This window comes from Manduca sexta, chromosome 20, assembly GCF_014839805.1.
Source record: "Manduca sexta isolate Smith_Timp_Sample1 chromosome 20, JHU_Msex_v1.0, whole genome shotgun sequence".
NCBI classification, from domain to species: Eukaryota; Metazoa; Arthropoda; class Insecta; order Lepidoptera; family Sphingidae; genus Manduca; species Manduca sexta.
Genome location: NC_051134.1, coordinates 7771114 through 7794613, shown reverse-complemented (window position 1 = coordinate 7794613; position 23500 = coordinate 7771114). Strand labels below are relative to the sequence as shown.

Genomic DNA, 23500 nt, shown 5'->3' with positions numbered 1-23500 from the left:
TATTCTCATAATACAAAAGCAATACTTAATTATCTTCGTTAAGATGGTAACAATAATGATTAAACTGTTTTATATAGCATACAGTTTTGCATTATTGTAAAACGTGGTTTGCTGCCTTCGTAGTCATGAAAGAGAATGAGATGTTGATCGTCCAAAAAGTCAAAGTTACAATATCTGAATTTAGTATATTTTACAATTATAGAAAATTATATTTTTTTTAGTTATTGAATGCTCGATCTACCCAGAATGAGCTTACAGTGTCTTGAAGTCTGGCAGCCCAGTGTGAAAGCTGCAGTCTACGAAACGTCGGAAGAAAATATTTTTTTCGTCCTTATATTTATTTACATACATACATACATAACATCACGCATTTATCCCCGAAGGGGTATGCAGAGGCGCAACTAGGGCACCCACTTTTCGCCAAGTATGTTTCGTCCCATGATGTGATAGGGGGCGAGCCTATCGCCATATCGGGCACAAATTCCAAACTCCGGGCTGATACTGAGCAGAAAAACCCAAATATCACTTTGCCCGACCCGGGATTCGAACCCAGGACCTCAGAGCGCTATTGTACCGGACATGCAATACAACTACGCCACCGAGGCAGTATATTTATTTACCTTATTGATATACGATCTAACGTCGCACGCGAATTAACAGAACGTAATTCTATGACTTCCATATTCGGGTATGGTTAATAATTCTTATACAGAATTAAATATTAGATTCGTAGCGAAGGCAAAATCTTTGAAGACAACAAATACAAAAGAAAATACTTTTACAAATCGTTTCGTATTTGAACTATAACTTGTGTTTCGTATTTGCATATACTTCTTATGAAATGTTATTTGTATGTACATTAATTTCGATATACGTTATCCTCATTGATGACATCTCAACTTCTTAAGAATTAGGGTTCTTTTATCAATATATAAACCATTTTACTGTCCAAACAAAACAAAAAACACAAAACGTAGAGCTTTGCATTTGTTTTTTGTTTGGACAGTAAAACGGTTTATATATTTGTTGTTTGTTTGAATAGTGTATACTGGTTTTCATTTTTGGAGTCGGTGACTTATTAAAATTGCTAGTTAAGCTAGATAAATACATGAAAAAATTGTACGAAAACATTGTTTAATTTTAATAAGTCATCTACTCCAAAAATAGTAACCAGTATATAGGTAATGCAAAATATATGGTATAGGAAGCGTTAACGGTTGTAGGCAAGCATCTTCGCTACTGTGCCATATTATTTAAAGTCAATAACACACAGCAATTGACAAGCGAAAACGAGCTGAAATTTCCATTGAATTAATATAATATACGATCCCGTATCGACTTTAGAGTATGTACAATTAATCGCAAAAGTAATTGCACTAATTAAGATTTTAAAATCTCCTTTAAACTTTTATATCCTTGTTGACCTGTAGTAAAATTAACTTCCATTTTGACTTTATTTTAGATAAAGAAAAGAGAATATTTTAATTAAAGTTGATATGCAGAAGCTTTTTAAAGTTATGATATTATTCAACTACTTTTGTGTCCGATCTTACATCAAGTTAATATTTTAATAAGCAGTATTTTATGGTATTGCATATGATTGTAGCCAGTATAACTACTGGACATAATAAGACATCGTAGCCAGTGTAACTACTGGACATAATAAGACTTAACATCTCATGTCTCAGGATGGCGAGCGCTAATGAATACCAAACAATGCTTTGTAATACATGGTGTTGTATGGTTTTTCTACTGTTAATGGGCGGACGTATCGCTTGCCATCAGGCGAACGGAAGCTCGTCTCATCATTCAAAGCAATAAAAAAAAATGGTTGACGCCGTATGACAATGACATGCCATCCATACCATATTGCTCATTCGACGTATCTACAGAACCTCCTATGTACTAAGAGTTCTATCTTCACAAGCAACAAATAAGCATGAGCTGAGATTATGATATCAGTGTAGTGCTGTCCGCAGCTGAGATCACTTGACCCTGACGATACGTAAGTAAACCATTATGTCATTTTTACACTAATTTACTTATAATTTGTCCAATTGTACTAAAGAGTGTAATGTAATGGTTTAGTTTGCTTCTTATGAATACACCTTCATACTTATTTTGATCCCTGAATATCCTTTGAATTAATTACAATCCCTTTTCTGGAATCCTCGCCTGGAAGTGCGAATTACAATGCTTTTATTTTAATTTATAGAAAAAACCCGTTTTTGATGAGTTGCAGCCAGTTAGGCGATCGTTCGTATATATGAAATATTCAAAAAGCGTTTGTTTAAAATATGTGTTTTTATTACAGTTATTACAGCGAAAATGCGGGTAGTTCTTCTATGCGCCCTTTTGATAGGGTGCGCAAGCGCACAATACGTGAAATCAGGTGTGAAGGGCGGTTACGGAGGGCAAGGGTATCAACACCGTGCCGGCGAGAACTTTGTCAGGTTAGTTGTCATTTGTTTATAAGAGATAAATTTATTTTAAGCCGCTAGATGTCGCTATGATTTTTTTCTAAAGTGACGCCACATCATTTGACAGTAGGTGGAATGGCGTTTAGATATCGATTGACAAGATGGGATTTTCCCTCTCTAATCGACACAATTGTGCCGGCCGGTTTGAAATATTATAATCAGAATTGAGATAACCATATTCACATTTCTGTATAGAAAGTGTAAAACCCGCCATAGTAGTCCAAGTTCCGAGATCAGCCTGTGTTTATTCGGTTACCGGCCGGCATAACTATGTCAACTGGCAAGGAATAATTATCACTCGTCGATCGACATTATATTTGCGCCCCACTCCGCTCACCATCAGGCACAATGAGGTCACTTTGCTATGCCCTGATAAAGCGGAGTGTAATTTTCTCCCATTATGTGCCACTTACCTGGTAGTGTTCGTTTAGCTGCGTCCTATGATGGCTCTATCCTTATATTATTATATAGAGCTGAAGAGTTTTTTTAGAAGAGTACTGATTCGAATTGAAATTAATTTTGTGTTGAATAGCCAGACAATTTATTGAGGAAAGGTAGAAGAAAAGTAAATTTATGCAAAAATGGGGAAATTCATTCCTTTTGAGAACTTTCGTTGCGTGCGCTGCGTAAACGATTGAAGTTACGCAACAATCACGAATGAGGATAATGTTCCTCTTAAAAATTCTAAGAAATATAATACAGAGTTCGTTCTTAAGGCGATAAACTCAACAACTACCCAAGGATTTCTATGAAGTTTGGTATAAGATACTTTCTATCCCGAAATATATAGCGAGATTTTATCCCGGAAAACTCATTAACGGGGGAGAAGCAAAATCTAGTAAAACTATATATGACGATACCAATGAGCCGCGCTTGCTAGTATAGTATATCTATTTCAACAGAAAACATCTTTTTTTTTCAGTCTATTCGGCAACAGCACTCAACAAGGCACGGTGCAGCAGAATGCAACGCTCTACGGGCAAAACTCAGTAGGAGTCTGTTTTAAAGAAGTGCCGTAAGTGATAAATCTTTTTTTTTCTTTACTTTTGTTTTGTCTACCCAGATCCAAACTCCTCCCTCCGTGTCCATGAAAGCTGTAATTCGAAACGTCAGGAGAAAATTATAGTAAAAAAACCAGGATAAAATTCGTGAAATAGTTTATTTAAATGTCTAACATTTGCATAATCAGAAATCATTATACAAGATGTTCCTGGCCTAACATTCCAGTTTTAAAAAAAAATTATAAAGGAAAGTTTTGTTTAAGTTGGTCGACCGCAAAAAATTTTAGAATTGAAATTTCTCTCGGCCAATCAATATCGACTTGGTGTAGTTTATGTATAAAGTTGATATTGAATTAACAAAATACATCAAATATTTGATCTGCCTAACAAGTATCACCTATTATCAGTAAAGTAACGTATCAGTATGAAGATTTTAAATTCAAATGGATATTTGTATTTAAAATAAAAATATCCATTTGAATTTAAAATCTTCATGAAATCGTTTCAAAATACGTAAAAGAAAATCTTTGATTAAATTGCAACATATCGCTGTATACTATAAAATTTAATAGTCAAAGGACAAGAAATAATCGTATGTTTTCGCAATAAGACACAAAAACATCGATGGTAGGCCATGACAGGAACCGGGCCATCTTCAGTCACGCTAACTTATTTATTTATTTATTTGTAATAATATTCACTAACAGCCCTATATATTATATTATTCGATACAATAAAACAATAAGATACAGCATCTGATGTGTGCTACTAATAGGTAAACACAGCATTTACCACTGACATGTCTAATTAAAATCCAACCCCCTACAAGAAACCTAATAAGTAAATTTGTTCACAATTGCAGGTGAGGGTGGTCCACCAATATTAAATATTTATATTATTTTTTCTAGGACCGCATCATTAGTGAAAGACCCGCGTCACGTGCCTGCAGGAAACGGGGTAAGAATCCACAAAAAAACTAAAATATCTATAGGTAAAACTTTGTAAGATAAAGACTATTTCTCTTATTAGCACTGCTGATTGGACGCAAAAAAAATATTACCTACTCTGAGGGATGCCCTGATATAAAGTGCGAGGAATTACTAGCTAGTAAATTTAACCTGCAAAGTATGACTAACTAATGGTTCACCTCCCACAGTCCCGGCCTGACCTCAGCGTGATCAGGACGTGCTGCCCTGGGTACGAGCGCAACATCCACAACCATAAACTCTGCGACCCCGTATGCACAAAAGACTGCGTCAATTCCATATGCACGGCGCCAGAAACTTGCACCTGCTACCCTGACCACGTGAGAAACCACCTCGGAGCATGCGTCCCCACCTGCCCAATAGGATGTCAGAACGGACAGTGTGCCGGTGGAGAATGCATCTGCCACGATGGATATAGCTTGGATCTGGATGGCAAATATTGCATGGCGTCCTGCCGGGAAAACTGTGGGGGATTCGGTATGATCTTCGACTGATAGATAATATAATAATATCTGCTCTGTACTATATACTGTCCCACTGTTGGGCACGAGCCTTCTCTACTACTGAGAGGGGTTAGGCCTTAGTCCACCACGCTGGCCAAGTGCGGATTGGTGGACTTCGCACACCCTCAAAATTCCTACTGAGAACTTCTCAGGTATCCAGGATTCCTCACGATATTTTCCTTCACCGTTTTCACAAAGAATACACACATAAGTTTAGAAAATTCAGAGGTGTGTGCCTTTGGGGTTTGAACCTGCGGACATTCGTCTCGGCAGTCCGTTCCACAACCAACTAGGCTCTACTTACCCTAAATGAAAATGGCAAGATGCAGCAAACATTATATACTAATTGCATCTCTGCATAACATATTGGCACGATTGTACTACATTTCAGGTGATTGCACCGGACCTAATATCTGTCACTGTAGACCTGGGTATCAGTCCACGCCTCAGGGATCATGCAAGCCAGTTTGTGACCGATGCAACAATGGAGACTGTGTGGCACCTAACGACTGTCGTTGCCATCAGGGTTATAACAAAGATGCTCGCGGAGAATGTATCTCTCAATGCGGACAGTGAGTTCATTCAAAAGATTACACTAATCTTAACGAGATATTCCATTTCATTTTGGTTGATAGGATTAGGCTCACCCTACAATAAGTCATTTTAAATAAAACAAAAGGTAAAAAATGAAACTAAAAGAACAAGGTCCAGGAGTTTGATGTTATAATTTAATATTGAAGCTATAAAGTTCATGAAGCTGTCCATCCGTAAAGATACAGATTAAAAACGTGATGTTAATTAGGAGTACACAAATCATGCTTTTTAAATATTTTTACTTGACATATATCATATGTAATTCTTTTTACACATACCTACAACAAAAAAGTTATCATAATATATGCGTACGTTCTGAATATTTTGAATATAAATATTTTCTGTTACAGCGGTTGCAGACCTAATGAAGTATGCGTGGGACCAAATATATGTGCGTCTTCTTCTAACTTAATACCAGGGCAAGGACCACAACAGCCGATTAACCAGCCAGGGCCATATCCTGGATATCCTGGTGCCAGAAACCAAACCAATGTGCCATACAATCCAAACCAACAACCAAGTCAGAACTCTACAATACCACACTTCAGACCGGACTACCCCGGCAGTCGTCCTTACTATCCTTACCCTCAAAATCCCGCTTATCCTGGTCAAAATCAGTACCCGAACCAGTATCCCGGTTCTCAACCAGACTACATAGTCCAACCTATAGGATACCCTTACAATCCCCCTGCATCTGAAAATCTACTGGGCAATTCTTCTTCACCCAACGGGTCACGTCCGTATCAGCCCAACCAACCAGGATACCCTGGTTATCCTGGATATCCTGGATATATTGGATACCAGCCAGGTTATCAACCCGGCCAATATCCTCCTCAAGGCCACCCATTAAATCAAACTTACCCAGGTTATATGCCAAACTACTATTTCCGGCCGGGTTACTACCAACCAAATCTTACTTACCCCAATCAATATTACCCTGGCCAACAACCTGCCTTCCGACCTGGTGTATTCTATCAACCTATGTATCCCAACCCATATTTCAGCCCACAGAACAACACATCGGTAAACCAACCTGGCCCGTACCCATACCAGAGGAATACCACATCTAACCAACCGTGGTACACTCAACCAAACAACGTCAATCCCGATACTTATTACCCGAACGGCCCTTCCCAACTTAGTTCTAATTTAACTAGTTATCAAGTTAATCCGTCCTACAATAGTCCATCGCCCAGTCAACCCAACTATTTATATCCTGTGCAAGGAGGTTATCCACAGGAGCATACGACCAATCAGTCTCCTAATTTCTTCAACCCTTACGGCACTGACTACCAGCAACACGGTCAGCAGTTTGTTTGTTCCCCACCGTGTGTGAATGGCGAGTGTGTTGGGAATAACCGGTGTTCTTGCCTTCGTGGCTACGTCGTTGATCACTCCGACCCCAGTGGATCCAGGTAAACTTGATGCACTAACTTTATTGGGGTGAATAGGGAATAGGGGTGAAGGACAATAGTTACATATTTTTATTGAATTAATAAATTTCTGTATAATAAAACTGTTAAGTTGAATGTAGATTAATCGACCCTGAATACAATGTTGTGAAATGTAAGCAAATATTTTGCAATTTTTGACGCCTAAAAGTATGCCCATAGTTTTTTGGTCCTTATAAATCGAGTGGCATCAAAAAAGATTTTGCACGAAATGCCAATTTTCTTGCTGTTTGCCTTTTCAAAATCTGTGAATACAGATTTTATGATTAATAATTCATGGGTAGGCTCTTAAGAAAGTTTTCTTGTAGCTGTCTTGCTGCCTCATCTCATAAATCCATCCTGTATAATCAGAAGAGCTTGTATTGTGTCTTTGTCAGTCTTTTGTCAGTCTTTACTGCTACAGAGATAAAAGCCAGAATTTCGGTACCATCAGTATCTTATCCCATAACATCAGCTGAGTTAATTTACATTACAGGTGCAAGCCAGTGTGTGTTGGTGGATGTGTGAATGGCGTCTGCAGCGCGCCTAACGTGTGTGTGTGCAGTGAAGGCTACCACATGGACACCGGTGTCAAGGGCCGTATGATTTGTGTCAAGCGTATCAGGAGATCCGCTGCCCTGCCAAACAAAGACGCGTAGACGATTAAGCATTAAATCAATAAATCCAGTGATTTTATATTATTATTTTTTTTATTATTTCCCAATGTGAGTTATTTTTTGTATTATTAAAATAACAAAATCTGAGGACATTGGCTGCCCTCAACATTGTAGTACATGCTACCCCAAAAACGAGAAATTAACAAAACCCAACTGCAAATCTTATTTAAAAATAAAATAAATCAATTAGAATTATTATTTTAATTAAAAATTATTGTGTACAGACTACAGACTTACAATGCCTTTAAACATACAAAATATTACTGCTGGTTGATTTATACTTATTATATTTTATTTAATTATAGTACAGGAAACAAACAGTATAATAAACACAAGTAAATTGATACAAATTACAATACATAATACCAATAAAGTTTCGATCGAATTTAATTATTAACGATATTATTTGTTAGGTACTATTCAGTATAAACCATTTTGTTTAATTGATAAAAACATTAATATAAATGCTACTAATGATCTATTTTTAACCGGCTTCGAAAAAAGGAGGAGGTTCACAATTCGCCATGTATTTTTATTTATGTTTGTTACCTCAAAATTCAATAATTTATTAACCGATATAGAAATTATTATTTTATTTGGAAGGATATACTTTAATTGGTCCCGTAGAAATGTTTTAAAAATCAGTTTAGTCATTTGGTTTTCCCTCTCAGTAGTAGAGGCCCGTGCCCAACAGTGGGATAGTATATAATACACAGCTGATATTATATTATATAATTTGGTTTTTAAACTAAAATAACTAGAATAAGTGTGTCGTCCTTGTAATCGAAATTGTGAATCTTGCTTTCCTCTAACTTTTTCAGTGGTGTTTTTACTTGTTAAAATAAATAACGTCCAACAGATTACCATATTACTTAATATTATATTAAGCTGAAGAATTGGAACGTACTAGTCTCAGAAATTATTGTTTCGAATTGAAAAATTCTTGTAGCGTTGGATAGCCCAATTATATATGAAGGTTATAGGTTATATAACATCACGCTATGACTAATAAGAGCGAAACATCAATGAAAAATGTTGCAAAAGCGGGAAAAAATTATTTCTTTTGAGAGATTGCGCTGCGTGTGCTGTGTAAACAGTTAAAGTTACGCAACGATAATGTATGACAAATTGTTGCCCTTAAAACGTTCTCAAAAATATAATGTAAAACAAAGTCTCCCGCCGCATTTGTCTGCCTGTCTGAACGCGATAAGGTCAATAATTACCTAAGGGGCCGTTCAAGTATTACGTAACGCTATTTTTGAAGATTTTTAATTTTATTTGTTATAATATAATTAAAATTAAATATTCTCATATACCTTGACTTATCATAAGCGCAACTCTGTTTACCTACGTGATGAATAAAGCATTTTATTTTAAAAATATTTATAAAGGAGCGACAGAATGTTTGATTATATTTATATATACAATAATAATAATTTCAACCTGCAGGGGCGGCTTTGTGGCGAGCCGACGGTGAGCGGCGACACCGCGTTCCCTGAATCCGTGGGGGCTCAATGAGACCCCCTGACCCTTGACTTGCCTTAACTGGCCGGCTAGGGGTGGAAGTCGCAAAAGCTAAGAACCTCAGCTCCAGGATGGAAGTGCACAATCTGCGTAATAGCGAGGAAATCCGCTCCGGGACGCGACAGCGACCCGCGATAGTGGAATCGGTGCACACCTTTCGACAGCCTTAAGCCCCCTACACTGGTGTTGTATCTTTGGCTTAAGCCACTTATTGGATGGCCATCTAGTCGGGGGCAAGTTACAGTCTGCCTTGAATACATAAGATTGAGACATTTTACTTGGCAGGTGTCCCGTTGTCTCAATCAATAGCCCAGCAACCAGTCCAGTTAGATTCCATCCATAAACCCAGTATAATTCCCATCTTTTCTGCAATAGTCCCTGCACCTTGCAAGCGCTGTCTTTGGCTGTATTTCCTCCATAAGTACAGACAGAGAGAGCAAAGTGTATAAACCCCAACAAGAGTAATGTATCTTAAAAGGGCCTTAAAGGGGGATCCATGTCCCCACGCGAGCCTTCCAAAAGGACCACTCTTTATACCGTGATTTCCCGCAGGAAAGATACTACATACTTTCATCCCCGTATTATATATTCTGTCCCACTGCTGGGCACTGACCTTCTCTACTATCTGTCTTTAATAATACATATTTTATTATCGTCGTTTATTGCAAAGAATATAATTTTGCTAGAAGTAGACAGAAAGTATTAAAACACATTTTTGGTTTTCGTGTCTATTTTAAACTAATAACAGAAAACATTGGTTGGACACATTAATAACTTAATTTTAACTTCTAGTTGTACTTTTGTATAATATAGTATGTAATGTTAGTCGAGGGACCTTTTTAAACATACACTTCACAGTTGCATGTCACTAAAAATGCGCTAATAAATGATCTCAAAACCCCAAAGAAATTGTAAATGGTTGCCATCGCGTGGGTACCTTTGTGCGGATGACTCGTTTGACCTACCTTACCAGTCATTATGTATAAATATGACCTTGAAGTATCCATTTTTCCTTCATACTTAAAGCTTGGCTTAGGAAGGCAAAAATACCTAGGTGCTAAAATTCCTATAAAAACTAAAGTCATATATTTTATATATATTTGGAACCAGAATTTAATACTGAATACCTTAAACAGGTAACTCGACTAACTTTATACAGTATATTTATCTATTTCTCACAAACAAGGAACTAGCAGGACACCTTTGGTTGTGCAAGCACGGACGTGTGCGGGGTGTTTGTAGAATACATTGACGTTTTAGGCGCAGGCCACACAGAAAAGATGTAGGGCGCAGACAGGGCAAGGACGGGGCGCCGTCGTAATTTTAAAAAAATTATAGAAAAGACGAGGCACGGACGCTGAGCGCCGCGAGAGATGACGGTTTACAGCTGTCCAATTTTGACACAATAACATGTCTTCTTCCGTAGATGAAGATGTATTAGCACCGGTATATCTCGCTAATGTACAGAGCGTTATTACAATACTCTGGTCTATTATAATTATAGAGAACTGGATGAGTTTCAATTAAACTACAAAATTGAACGTTTAATACATAATCGCCCCGCTTTTTCACTTAATATACAATGATCTTCCTTCTCTAAACACCTCGCAACTACTCAAGGACGCAGGTAGTTTTGTGTGATAGCGACGCGCGAGTGCCGGCACTCTCGCTCCACTCCGCCCGCACCCCGGTCCATCGGCGCTCGCGACGGTGCCCTGTCCTTTCTGTACGTTTTACAATAGAGCGCGCGTCATGCCCGTGCCCTGATTTTTCTGTATGTTTTGCAGCGCGACGTTTCTATACATTTTGTATGAAAGGGACGCGGAAAAGACATAGGATCGCGCCTCGGCCGTGTCTTACATCTTTTCTGACTGTACAGCGCATTACGCGTTGGAGTGAGGTGGCAGGGAGAGTGCGAGTGATCGTGCTCAGCCGCGAGTCGCGTTCCCTGTGTAGTGACCCTTCAACCTCGGGGCGGCACTTGTTGCTTAGCTTTTCTAAGATGAATCGGTAGCGGCGTTTCTACATAGTCGTAACACAGCGTCTCTGTCGAACCAACGTCTGTACCAAACTTCTTTGTAGTTCGTACTAAACAGATATAAATTTTCGGAAGAGTTAACTATATGTAGTTATATAATTAGATCATAAGATATTAGGCTTCAAGTATCAGGCCCTAGTGCATTATTTATTTTTGGTCCAACCCTGCCCTCTTTAACCTTCGTGGAATGTGAACTTTCAAGAATCAATTTTAAAGCTCATATACGCGATTTAAGGATATCTTGTGCATAAATTCATATCTTTGATATTGGTTTTATATTATGGCCAGTCATGAATTAAATATGATGCGCAAGCGCATGGAAGCCTTACGGGCCTTTAATCCCTTGCCGTTTGTAGAGCTAAACACACTTACCATATTGGATAGATTCATATTGTGGGGGTTCGGTGACATTATGTCGGTGAACACCGCCCCTTAGAACATTATCCTCGCTGCATCCCGGCATGGCATCTATGAATAAATATAAGTTTGTAAGAATGCAGTTTAATAAAAAGAAAAACAAATATTTCTTTAAGCTGACATAGCCGCGAGTGTAATTACTTATATTTATTACGTCGCTTCTTGTTTATATTTTTATTGATTTCTATTAATATAAGAATGTTTAGACTGAAAACTAACTAAGTAAGCTTAACTATATAACTGAGATATTTCTTCATACATTATTGGTGGGACGTCTCTCACATGTGATAGTCCGCCTGGGTAGGTACCACCGCAATGTCTATTTCGCCAAGCAGAATTATATAACCATTATTGCGTTCCGGTTTAAAGAATATTGTAGCCAATGTAACTACTGGACTTAATAATAATTAACGTCCATGTCTCAGGAGGAGGAGCGCAATGGAATACCAAACAATACTTTGTAATTTAAGGTGTTGCATGGTGTTTCTACTGATTCTGGGTTGACGTATCGCTTACCATATTGTAATCCACTCATTCCAAGAGAAAATACTTCAACACTAGCGGAGTATTGTGAAATAGACAAGTTATTTATTGCAGTTTAGCTCGCGGAAAAGCCTAAATAACCGCTAAATCACTGCAACTATCAACACTTACTCTTGGGGACGGATTCATTCTTCGTAAAAAGAACAGGATTCCGACTTGCACCGTTCATGTCCACGTACGTATCGCGGGGCTCCGTCACATTATCTGTATCAGAAAATATAATAAAAGCTACATTTTCTCATGGAAAAGTGGACAGTTCGAATTTTATTTCAAGAAACATTTCATACTAAAAAAGCAGTGAAGAAAATCTAGTCAAATGTAAGTAACAAGACTGGTAGTCTATGTAGTCATACGTAATATTTTATAAGCTATTACTTACTTTTGTTATCGCGGACGACGGTTTTACACTTTGTTAATACTATTACTAAAACAATAAGTAATAATATTACGTTAGTAACAGCAGACACGAAGAAAAGGGTTTTGTTAGAGCTGAAACCGAACAATATGAATTAGTCTACGCATAAAAATATGATTTCTTTATGTCGCGGCTATTTCGATAAATAAATTGATGCAAGTTATATTTTATTCTTACTAAGCGTGTGCTAAGCGCAAAAACGCTATATCAGGGAAACCATATTTAGTGACAATGGGAGTTTTGTAAATATAGTTTTGTATGTAAAACTGAAATAGAGAAATTATTTTAAGGTTTTTTTTAACAAGTTCTAAACAAGATACCGTAATTTAGGTAAGTTCATTGGATGGGTATTTCTTTAAGCTATCTGACGACATAAAAATTAAGATATTGATTTTTTTTAACACCGCTTTTGAGCTTAGTATAGCAGTATGGGGGATGAGGGCTTCCTCATGTGCCCTATATTATGGCGAAAAAGTGTTCCTTTAAATTCCGAATTTAATTCTTTAATTTCAATTCCGAACAATTGAAATTTCAATTTCGTTTGAGGTTAAATTTCTTTCGAATCAAAAAACTCATACTCTTTTATGACATGTAAATCGAACTCTGGAACCAACGCTGGATCTACTCTCCACGAAGAAGAGAGAACCCCTCTCGGTAGGAACTATCATCACAATTATTATTTCAGCCTACAAGAGATCAATCGTAAGCTTATGTTCTGTAAATCTTTATATGTACTCACTTGTCAGAGTTGCTAGTATATGGCTCAGTATCATCAACTTTATTATTCGCCCCATTATTTTCTGATGAAATTTTGCTTTCCGGCTGACAGCTTCCGTTAACGCGTTTATGCCCTGGGCCACAATTCGGAATGCAGACAGTTTCTGTTGTGTCTTTTATGAATCCTTCAGGACAGACGCATTGCTTATTAACGCATGATTCCGATTTACAATTCATCTTGCATAACTTCAAACAATTAGTACTGAAAAAAAATCATATTGGTTTTGAATGGTACGTAATCACCCATTATTGCGTGTACCGGTCTGTGACTACCCATTATCTCTTGTCAACTTGTCACCTTCATAAATGTCCTTGAGGTTATCAGAAGCTGATGTATCTCCGAAGTCAATTGTCCAAAAATAATTAAATTTATATGAATCCACACGGGAAGCACCAACTTCCAATAAATAAATCATCAAAATCGATTCACTTAGTCAAAAGTTCTGAGGTAACAAACAAACAAAATAAAAATAAATATAGTCCAATTGAGAACCTCCTCCTTTTTATAAAATTAGTTAATAAAATAACGTTAACTCTAAAGTTTATTTTAGTGAAGAAATAAGATTGTTGATACATACACACATTTGGAATTTTGAATTTGTTCACCGACTTTTGTAACTGAATGTACAATGGATATTTTATTTTAAGAATGGATTATCAAGGAGCAGCCAAACTGTACTAAAATATAAATTTAATCAATTACCTGGAAGCTTCTTCTTGGGCATTCACATTGTAGTAACCAGGACAGCAATATTTAATAACATTGTAGACCATGGGCTGAAAATTAGACAAGTTTTAATATAAACCAGTTGTGTATTTGAGAAGATGTTATCTAATTCCAACACTTGCATTACCACGACAACATCGCAGATTTTTTTTTATTGTATCCTAAAGACTTACCAATATTTATTTATATTTCCACGAATCTTAAACTTTGAAATAAAGCTATTTTGCGGATTTTACCGCGGTTTTTGATATTATGGTTTTCTCCCGACGTTTCGAAGACTTTGCAGGTGTCCTCATCACTGGGCGGACTCAGTCAACCTCGTACTTTTATATACAGGTTAATTTTGACATTGTCTTACTTAATGAGACCACATAATCATCTTCACCTTCGTTGATATGATGCCAAAAATCCATTAATAACGAATATTTTCACCAAAAATCATGGTTTTAGTTTGCAGATTTTTTTGGTAATTTTGTAGTTTAATGCGAATATGGCATGTGTGTTGGTGTATTTCTGAATCAAAGTATTATGTTGCCGCAGCGACGGTTTCTCTTACAATAGTAGTAGTGGCATTAGGGCACATAAAATAAATTACTTTATATTAATATTGTTCAAAAGTTACACTTTTTTATTTTACATCCACCGCTCAAGTAAATTATTGAAACGTGTGATTCCCAAGTAGATAAGTATGTGGTTTCATTTAGTAACACAATGTCAAATATTGGCATAAAACCCTGTTTAAAATTGGCTATATAAGTCTCGTAAAAGTCCATCAAAGGGCAGAAGCACAAATTTGGGTACCCTTATTATCAGTATAGGGTAAGTCTAAGTCTGAGTTAAATATGCCTGTCCAATCCTTTACAGTCGCCGCGGCCAAAATCGACTAAGAAGACAATCATTATACATTTAATATATTATATAAGTATTTATCTTTCTGTATATATCATTTCATTTAAATAATCTCACGTTAATCTCCAGTCGTCTTCTCGGTCTTTCACCCCGTCTACCCTAAAGACCGAGACGTTCTGGGTTCGATTTCTAGTTCTCATACTAATCGGCAAATGAATTAGGCTCTTGGAGAGAACTTACTCCAAGTAAATGTGCGGTTGTAAAAAACTAAGCGAAATAATTGCAATATGCGTGGAAATTAATGTTGTTTCGCCACGTGTTAAGGAAAAGTAAAATATACTCACATTTGCAGCTCTGTCTTTTATAACATTTCCTGATCTTCTAAACGTCTCGCTATATATTCTGTAAGAAATTCAAATATAGTGAATACAACGGACGTTTAACTTTATTGGACATTATCAGCCCGGAGTCTGGAATTTGTGCCCGATATGGCGATAGGCTCGCCCCCTATCACATCATGGGACGGAAAACACTTGTTGAAAAGTGGATGCCCTGGTTGCCCCTCTGTATAACCCTTCGAGGATAAATGCGTGGTATGTGTTTGTTTTGTTTGTATTAACTACTAATAATAGTCAGTTCGACCACAAACAATTGTGGTATGATGAAATATGTGACTAATTAAAATGTATAGTACATTTTATATTCTAATACAGTTATTCCAAACTAAACCATAATTAACAATCTCTTGCCTATTCTTATTGTTAGTTAGAAACAAAACTTTACTGTATTGTTGAAGCCTTCTCTAATGTCTTCTTGGAGACAAGAGTTCAGACTTCGGCGTAGGAGAAAGTAGGGGTTTCAAGCGACACTTAATGGGGCGTGGCATATGCCATATATATGCAGATGGAGGTGGTTGTTATTATATAATAACAATCACCACTTCAGACATACAACGCTCGCCATAAACTCAATGTTAAATACGACATCGAGAAACCAACTTCTTAAAGTTGGTAAAGAGCTCCTGATTTATCGCTGTTAATTTTTTTATAATGCCAACAATGTCAGATGTCGTGCTAACGACATTGTATACAATAATTCTAATCACGATAGATATTTTTAGGAGGATGGTTCGACTTTACGTAAATAGTAACAGCATCCAAACTTAAAATTACATTATATTGCGTGGCACTGCCCCACGACATGATGAAACTACCCTGGCCACAATGACCACAAACCAGAACATAATTGGTTATCCAATTTTCCAAGTACAAAAGATATTACATTGGTACGTAAAGATATTACATTGAGAGCGGCGATAGCCTAGTTGGGTGTGGAACGGACTGCCGAGACGAATGTCCGCAGGTTCATATCCCAAGGGCAACACACCTATGACTTTTCTAAAAATCATGTGTGTATTCTTTGTGAATTTATCGTTCGCTTTAACGGTAAAGAAAAACATCGTGAGGAAACCTGCACATCTGAGAAGTTCTCTATAGGAATTTCGCACTAGGCCAGCGTGGTGGACTACGGCCTAATCCCTTTTAGTAGTAGAGGAGGCCCGTGCTCAGCAGTGGGCGAGTATATAATACAGGGCTGATATTATTATTATTACGTACAGCTCGAATCTTGAACAGAAAATATAACTAGTACAGTATTAATATTTAATAATAGTAAGTGTAACAAAGGAGATAATCTGAACTTAAAGATTAATCAGTACTTAGTTGTAGACCGGACATTGCGCTGCAAAAGTTATTGGCAATTGATAATAACTCATCTTATTTGAAATTTCAGTGTGACAAGATTTCACAGCGTCCTTAGATATTAATACTAAAATATCATATTTAAAGAAAATATGCTAAAATGCGCATTAAAAACGTGCTAATCACGTTATGGACACAATAGGAAGTATTTTACGTTGATGTTATTGAATAATCATCGCATGAGCGCAAATTATTTGTATGACAATTCCCAATATCTGCTGTATAAAATCTTAGAACTTTTTGTCCAAACTGAATTTAATTTATCCGAATATTAACTTATTTATAGGTAATTAATATACATACGTAACAGTCCTTGTACACACTTGGCTATTTACTACAATAATCACTATTGAGAATACACACAAAACTAAATATTTAACCGACATGTTTTACCGTACACGTACCATAACTGAAAGACAATATATTTGTATAGATTTGTTTTTCCTTGTAATAAATAGAGCGACAATAAATCTCGAGACATCATATTAATTTATATTGTAATATTGACTTGGGAAAATACATCGGGTCTCTTGATTGGAGGATTTAGAATTTTGCTTATAATAAATAAGGATGTGGTTCAATATTAATATTATTATACAATACATGTTAATTAGAAATGGATTGGACTCGTGAATAGGAGAACAGATAGAAGATGGATGCGGAAGGTAACTTCCTGGCTGCGCGCTGCTGGCAACAGAGCAAGAGATAGATTATAAGAACTCTTGACAGACGATATTAAAAAGATAAGTAGGGACAATTGAATAATAAAAGACTCACTTTTTATCACATTATGGAACAGCACATATACGCCGAAATGTGACTGTACTAGTTGCGCCTCTGTCTACCTCCACAGGAATAAAAACCGTAGGTATGCTTTTACACTCACGAATGCTCTGCGGCAGGCACAAAACAGAATTGAGTGGAAGCGGCACGTCAGCGCCACCACGGCTTACCAAAGTAGACAGTACCTTCAGTCCTGAAGAAAACGACATAGAAGTGTATGCTTGATAGATTTTAATTGTGTGTCATCAATCAATACAGTAAGTACTCATGAGGAAAACGCGCTTTGTGAATTATAAACCACTGGACACACAGTTATATTAAACGAGCATTATGTTATGAACGTGCTGTGTATCATGTCTGGTCACGCCGTTATCAGCTGTGTGTTGGTTCTCGTGCTGCTTACCGGGGTAAGGAGCCAAGTTTGCACGACGCTTGTAAAGTAAGTATGCCATAATTAATTATATGATTGTCTTGTAATGGAAATTTGCCAATTTATCTTTCGGGGCGCAAAGAGGATTCTTTTTCCACTCGAGTGACGGGTTATTTTTTTTCGTAGAAACCTTTAATGTGACATTTTATCCATGACATAGATCCGATAACGCAGTAAATTCGTCACGGGTGAGCCAATCCAATGGTTTTGACCATGTCCCAAACATAAGGGAAGTAAAAAAGAGCACGATCATTTCGTTATTCATTTGTGTAAAAAAAATACTTTTATAATAGATTTGTATCATATTTTTAAAAGTTTCCTGATTCTGTAATGTGTATATGAGTTTTCGAGCGATGACGCTCCATTGTAAGTAGGAAGGTGCCTTTGTGACTCGAAACCATACAATAATTGTTACTCTATGTTGATTTATATACCTACTTACCCCCTTATTCATAGGTTTTTTATCTAAGGACATTACAATATTAGCCAATCACAACGGCCCTATGGCTACGCACTGCGAAGGCTCTCATGCCGTCAGCACTGAGAAACAGACTTGTTATCACAGATTTACTCCGTCCTTAGATAAATAACGTCTGTGAATAAAGGGGCTAGTTGTCGTTATTTTTGTTACTAGATCGCAGAGGCCTATAACAACTAGTTATTTAAATATGGAGAATGTTTATGGCGCAGTTTTAAAACCACTTCAAGAAAACGTAAGTATTTATATCTGTTGATTTATCAATATTGGTAGATTTTGATGTAAATATTAGTAAAGATATTATAGTTTATCGGATGTGACATGAAAACTTTTTAAATCATGGGAAGCTTTTGAAAAATAAAGTAGTTTCCTGGGTTGAATTACTACATAAGAACATCTAAGATATGTGAATCTGCTATCCCTAGGCCAGTATTTCGGACTTTGCCTTTATCCCTGTCAGCGATAAAGGAGGCTCGTGCTCAGCACTTGGATAGTATATAATACGTCATATAATGCAGGATTGGTATTACTATTAATTTATTACTCTACTTTGTGTTTTGCAACAAAAAAGTAATGAAAACGAGATATCCTTTAGTTTAATTTGCATTAATGTTGTTTAGAACCGAGACAATAAATGACATATTTATTACATATCATATTATATCTATATTACTGAGGAAGAGAGGCCAGGTAGTGGAGTTATCGTGTTATCTGTTTCTTACATCTAGATTGTTTTGTCCGGTGTCTTCACATCTATACATCTCTTTACTGTTATTATATTTTTCAGCTATTTAATCTCGGTTCACGTATGTTAGTAAACTGTTTCACAGCTTAATGGTACGATTAAAGTAAAGGTTTTCGGACCTTTTTGAGTTTTTTTCCATCATCATCACGCCTGTGATATGGTTCCTTGGATTCAGATTGTACTATATATCCCAAATGCAGGGTATTGAGACCATTCCGCATTGGAAGTGGAGTGAGTACCTTGAAGATTAAAGAAGATATTTTTTACTTACGAACACATACACCTGAGATTTATTGGCATGTAATTCGAGCACACTGGATGTACTCCGTTCAGAAATTTAAACCAAATTCGATTGAGTTCAATGACTACGTTCCCACGCTGCCTATTAATGACTCCCCAGGTACCAGGTGGTAGTACAATGTGACCGAAGCATTGTGCTGTTATCTGCACAGCAATGAATATTACCGAGGAATACTATAACATTAATATGCAGAGTAAACAGCGCGGGCGAAAGCACAGAGCCCTACACGACGCAACATTAACCAACATGAGTTGTAAAACGAAACCGTCGCCAAGGAGACGTGTCTACGCTCATGCAGAAACCTGGAGACCCATTTACACAAGTTCACGAGAATCAATATGCAACTTGTACAGAAAGGCATAAAACCAGACCCTAACAAATGCTTAAGTAACGTCGAGATTCTCGTTCTCTCATTCTCATCAGCCTACAACAGTCTACATATAGGCCTCCCCTAGAGCGCGCCACGTTGCTCGGTCCTCCGCTCTCCTCATCCAGCGTCCACCGGCGATCCTGCGAATGTCGTCGGACGTTGAGATTTACGGCTTTGTTATCCTAAATAAATAAATAAAACCCCGCTATGCTTAGTTAGTAATCACCTCACACTACCGACATTAGGAGATCATCTGCTGACCGCTCTGTCGGGAAGTCATATTGACGGTCGTTTATCACAGTCTTCAGATAGCGGACCGACTGTTTATTTATGATCCGCTTCATTACTTGATATACCATTGAAGATATGCTGATTGTGTAGTAAATTTTAGGGTTTAAAATCTCCCTTTTTCGGGATCGGTTGCACGTTAGCTTCTGCCATGCTATTAGATTAAAGTACTATACCGGATAGGATGTATGAGCGGTATATTTATAAGATAGACTAGTTATGTTGAGTACAATTTCAAGGTATTATAGAATTTAATATCTAATGAAGTATGACTAGGGCTAGGCAAAGCCACGCAGAACTTTGTGACTAATGCTTCAGTGTTGGGTGACGTTGCTAGTGATTATGGGCAAGTATGGCGTTTTCCATCATAACATGATGTATGGCGTTTTCCATCATAACATGATGGAAAGCGCCATACTTGCCTGACTGACTGCCATGACTATCAAGTTAGTGCCTTTCCTTATATTCGCGGTATTATTCGCTGGCGGTGGTCACCTAACTGGATGCACCATTCTTTAGGCACAGTCTCCGAATAGCAATAAAATAAAAATAATCATTGTAAGGTTAAAAATTAAAGGTACAATCTAACGACTACATTATACTCAAATCTTCATGAATACTGTATTTCCAGGTTCCATTTACGCAAACGGTTAATGAATGTTGCCCTGGATATGTGAAGAAGGACCAATCATCGAACCCGTCCAGGTAACTGAGGCATCATGCCTCCTTTTAATAATAATGTGCCTATTCACAAAGTTCTGTTGTTTCCTAAATGTCTATTTTTGTAGAAGTTTTATTTATGCCACGAGAAGTAGCGAGAGGTTTCAGAAATTTTATTCATATTTACGACGATCTTCGCCTAAACTATGCTCTCTGTAGGGATCTACGTTTAAGGGTTTATGTAATTTCCAGAGTTTTAATGTCTATAGTAATATTAATATCGGCCCTGTAACATATATGTTTCCATTTGTGGACACTAGCCTCCTCTATAACTAAGAGAGTGTAAACCTTAGTCCACCACGCTGGTCTACTTCGGATTGGCTGACCTCTCGTACCCTTAAAAATTTTCATAGAGAACTTCTTAGTTATAGGTTTCCTCACCATGTTTTCCTTTACTGAGGAAGTGATAATCCCCCAAGAATACACACTTAATTTCATAAATGTCAGAGGTGCGTGCCCTTAGGTTTTGAAACTGAGTACATTATACTTGGTAGACCTTCCTACTTCCAATTTTGCTATTACGGCATGGATGCCTGACATCAGTGCCGTGATAGTCTAATTGGATTGATTATCAAATTATTTTCTGCATTTCTTACTATGTATTTCGTACTATGCTATGTTTTAGAACCTATATTTAAATTCCTTTTTACTTATGTATTATTAAGCCGTTATTTCCTTCCAAGTAAGATTTCAAGATTCCGCTTTTGATTTGATGGCTTACTTGTTATTTTCTAATTCAAAATGATTTTTTTCATTTTGAATCACACTTTTAGGTAGTAATTAGAGTAGTAATTACACATCAACATAAAATTATTATTCTAGAGATAACTGCATCCGGCCTCACTGTGAGAAAACATGCATTAACGGGCGCTGTTCAACACAGAACGAGTGCGAGTGCTATGAACCATACGAGAAACATCCCACGCACAACACGTGTGTATATAAATGTAATCCAGGCCATAAAAGAGTAAATGATGTTTGCGTGCCTCATTGCAGCAAACCTTGCCGTAGCGGACGATGTGTTGCACCTGATAAGTGTAGCTGTGACCATGGATGGATACTAAATGAGAGCGGCGACTGTATCGAAAGAGATCTTGATCCTATAATTTGCTATCCCCCGTGTGGTAATGGGAGCTGCCATTTTCTAAACAGATGCACTTGCTGGGATGGTTACATATCTAATATTAACAATAATAACCCGCGATGTGTACCGTCATGCAGAAACTGCCAGGGATTCTGCGTCGCTCCTGGCAGATGTGAGTGTCCAGAGCTATTTGAACGCAAATATTTAACAGCGGACAACCAAGACTGCGACTGCTCGGAAGATTGTGATACAAAATGCTTTAAAACCGCATGTGTTCTCACCACTACTACATCAACAGCTATACCTCAAACAATAAAAGCAATCGATCCCCCTAATGAACTCGATAATACAGGCATTTCGGAAATATACGTTGTTGTCGAGCGAATATCAAAACCAGATAATTCGAGTGTTGAACCTATAACAATAGTTAAATATTACAACATGTAAGTGTTTAAAAAGTAAAATTTTGTATATTAAAAGTAGCAAAAATTACATTTTATTAATCGAACAATTAATAAACTTTTGGGATATCGTCGCTTACCGACGACGAGACTACTTGAAGATTGAAGTTTATTTTATAATAAAAAAGTTTCGTAGATATAAACAACATAGACTCCAACATTTTTAACGCTGAAATGAATTTCCTGAGTTAATAAAAACCTTGCTTATTGCAGGAGCCAGGACCCTTGGCTAATTATTTTCATAATCACAACAATCATAATGGTGGCTTTGATTATATTGGTATTTTGGGAATATCTAAGAAAGTGAGTTTTAAAGAAACATGTTTAAAGGTCGGTACTCGAGATGATGTTATTCTATTTGTTGCGCCAAAATTCTCAACCCTTGTAGCGTATAAGTTTATTGTAATTCTTTTTAGGTTGCATTTTCATGATGACTTTGTTCAGAAGTTTAAACAGAATAACTTTCTTAGTGTAAACGATTTTTATATGATTTGAACCAATAGTTTAAAAGTGTTAAACCTCAAGCTTTAAAACTAAATTACACACACACCTTCTACCCGATGAGGTGGGCAGTGGTATAACAGGTACACCCAATTTCCGTGGAGTGTATTTCGTCCCATGAATTTATAGGGAGCAAGCCTATCGCTATATCGGGCACAAATTCCAGACTCAGGGCTGATAGTGAGTTAAAATCCCAATATCATTGTACCTGACCAGGGGATCGAACCCAAGATTTCAGCACTAGTACTAGTATTCGTACTTAATACAACTACGCCATCGAGACAGTAAAATTAAATTAAATATATTGAAAAAAATCAAACGATCCAAATCAATAACAATACTAGTTATGTTTTCGATAAAATTATGATTGTTAATATTTTCTGTCTTCTTTAATTGTGTTTGTACCTAACTTTTGTCGCTTTGCTTTACAGGATGCTATCTAATCCAAGACACATCATTTTCTAAAGTCTACGTTTCGGCAGTATCATGGGATGCAAGCTGCCCGAACCCTCCATGTATTACTTTTTTGTTATATATTGTACCTTGTCATAAATGTTTGTGTGCCTCCCAGTGTATTGTGTAAATAAATGTTTCTTTCTTCTTCTTTTTCCAACACTA

At 36.9% G+C, this 23500-nt stretch overlaps 3 protein-coding genes across 6 annotated transcripts; 2 read left to right on the top strand and 1 right to left on the bottom strand.

Moving 5' to 3' along the window:
• Positions 1 to 1760: 1760 nt before the first annotated feature.
• LOC115446287 (fibrillin-1) lies at positions 1761 to 7695 on the top strand. The gene is made up of 8 exons (XM_030172888.2): positions 1761 to 2005; positions 2315 to 2453; positions 3403 to 3495; positions 4390 to 4438; positions 4638 to 4944; positions 5362 to 5542; positions 5915 to 6979; positions 7491 to 7695. Exons 2-8 carry the CDS (start codon positions 2329 to 2331, stop codon positions 7651 to 7653), a joined length of 1983 nt encoding a protein of 660 aa, XP_030028748.2. The 5' UTR covers positions 1761 to 2005; positions 2315 to 2328; the 3' UTR covers positions 7654 to 7695.
• Positions 7696 to 9907: 2212 nt separating this feature from the next.
• On the bottom strand, positions 9908 to 17673 carry LOC115446289. Of its 3 annotated transcripts, none has more exons than XM_030172893.2 (8): positions 17499 to 17673; positions 15306 to 15363; positions 14089 to 14162; positions 13348 to 13587; positions 12573 to 12682; positions 12305 to 12397; positions 11606 to 11701; positions 9908 to 11283 (listed from the first exon to the last, which is right to left on the bottom strand). In XM_030172893.2, the coding sequence occupies exons 3-8, from the start codon at positions 14157 to 14159 to the stop codon at positions 11159 to 11161; spliced, it is 735 nt and encodes a 244-aa protein (XP_030028753.1). In that variant the 5' UTR covers positions 14160 to 14162; positions 15306 to 15363; positions 17499 to 17673; the 3' UTR covers positions 9908 to 11158. The 3 variants fall into 3 exon arrangements, with proteins under 3 accessions (XP_030028753.1, XP_030028752.1, XP_030028751.1); XM_030172892.2 differs by lacking the exon at positions 17499 to 17673 and adding an exon at positions 17126 to 17150; XM_030172891.2 differs by lacking the exon at positions 17499 to 17673 and adding an exon at positions 17025 to 17145.
• A 74-nt stretch (positions 17674 to 17747) lies between these two features.
• On the top strand, positions 17748 to 23500 carry LOC115446288. 2 transcript variants are annotated; one of them, XM_037440732.1, is made up of 6 exons: positions 17748 to 17943; positions 18569 to 18647; positions 20748 to 20821; positions 21659 to 22363; positions 22595 to 22708; positions 23312 to 23500. In XM_037440732.1, the coding sequence occupies exons 1-5, from the start codon at positions 17840 to 17842 to the stop codon at positions 22686 to 22688; spliced, it is 1056 nt and encodes a 351-aa protein (XP_037296629.1). In that variant the 5' UTR covers positions 17748 to 17839; the 3' UTR covers positions 22689 to 22708; positions 23312 to 23500. The 2 variants fall into 2 exon arrangements, with proteins under 2 accessions (XP_037296629.1, XP_030028750.2); XM_030172890.2 differs by having other exon boundaries at positions 22595 to 22711; positions 23314 to 23500.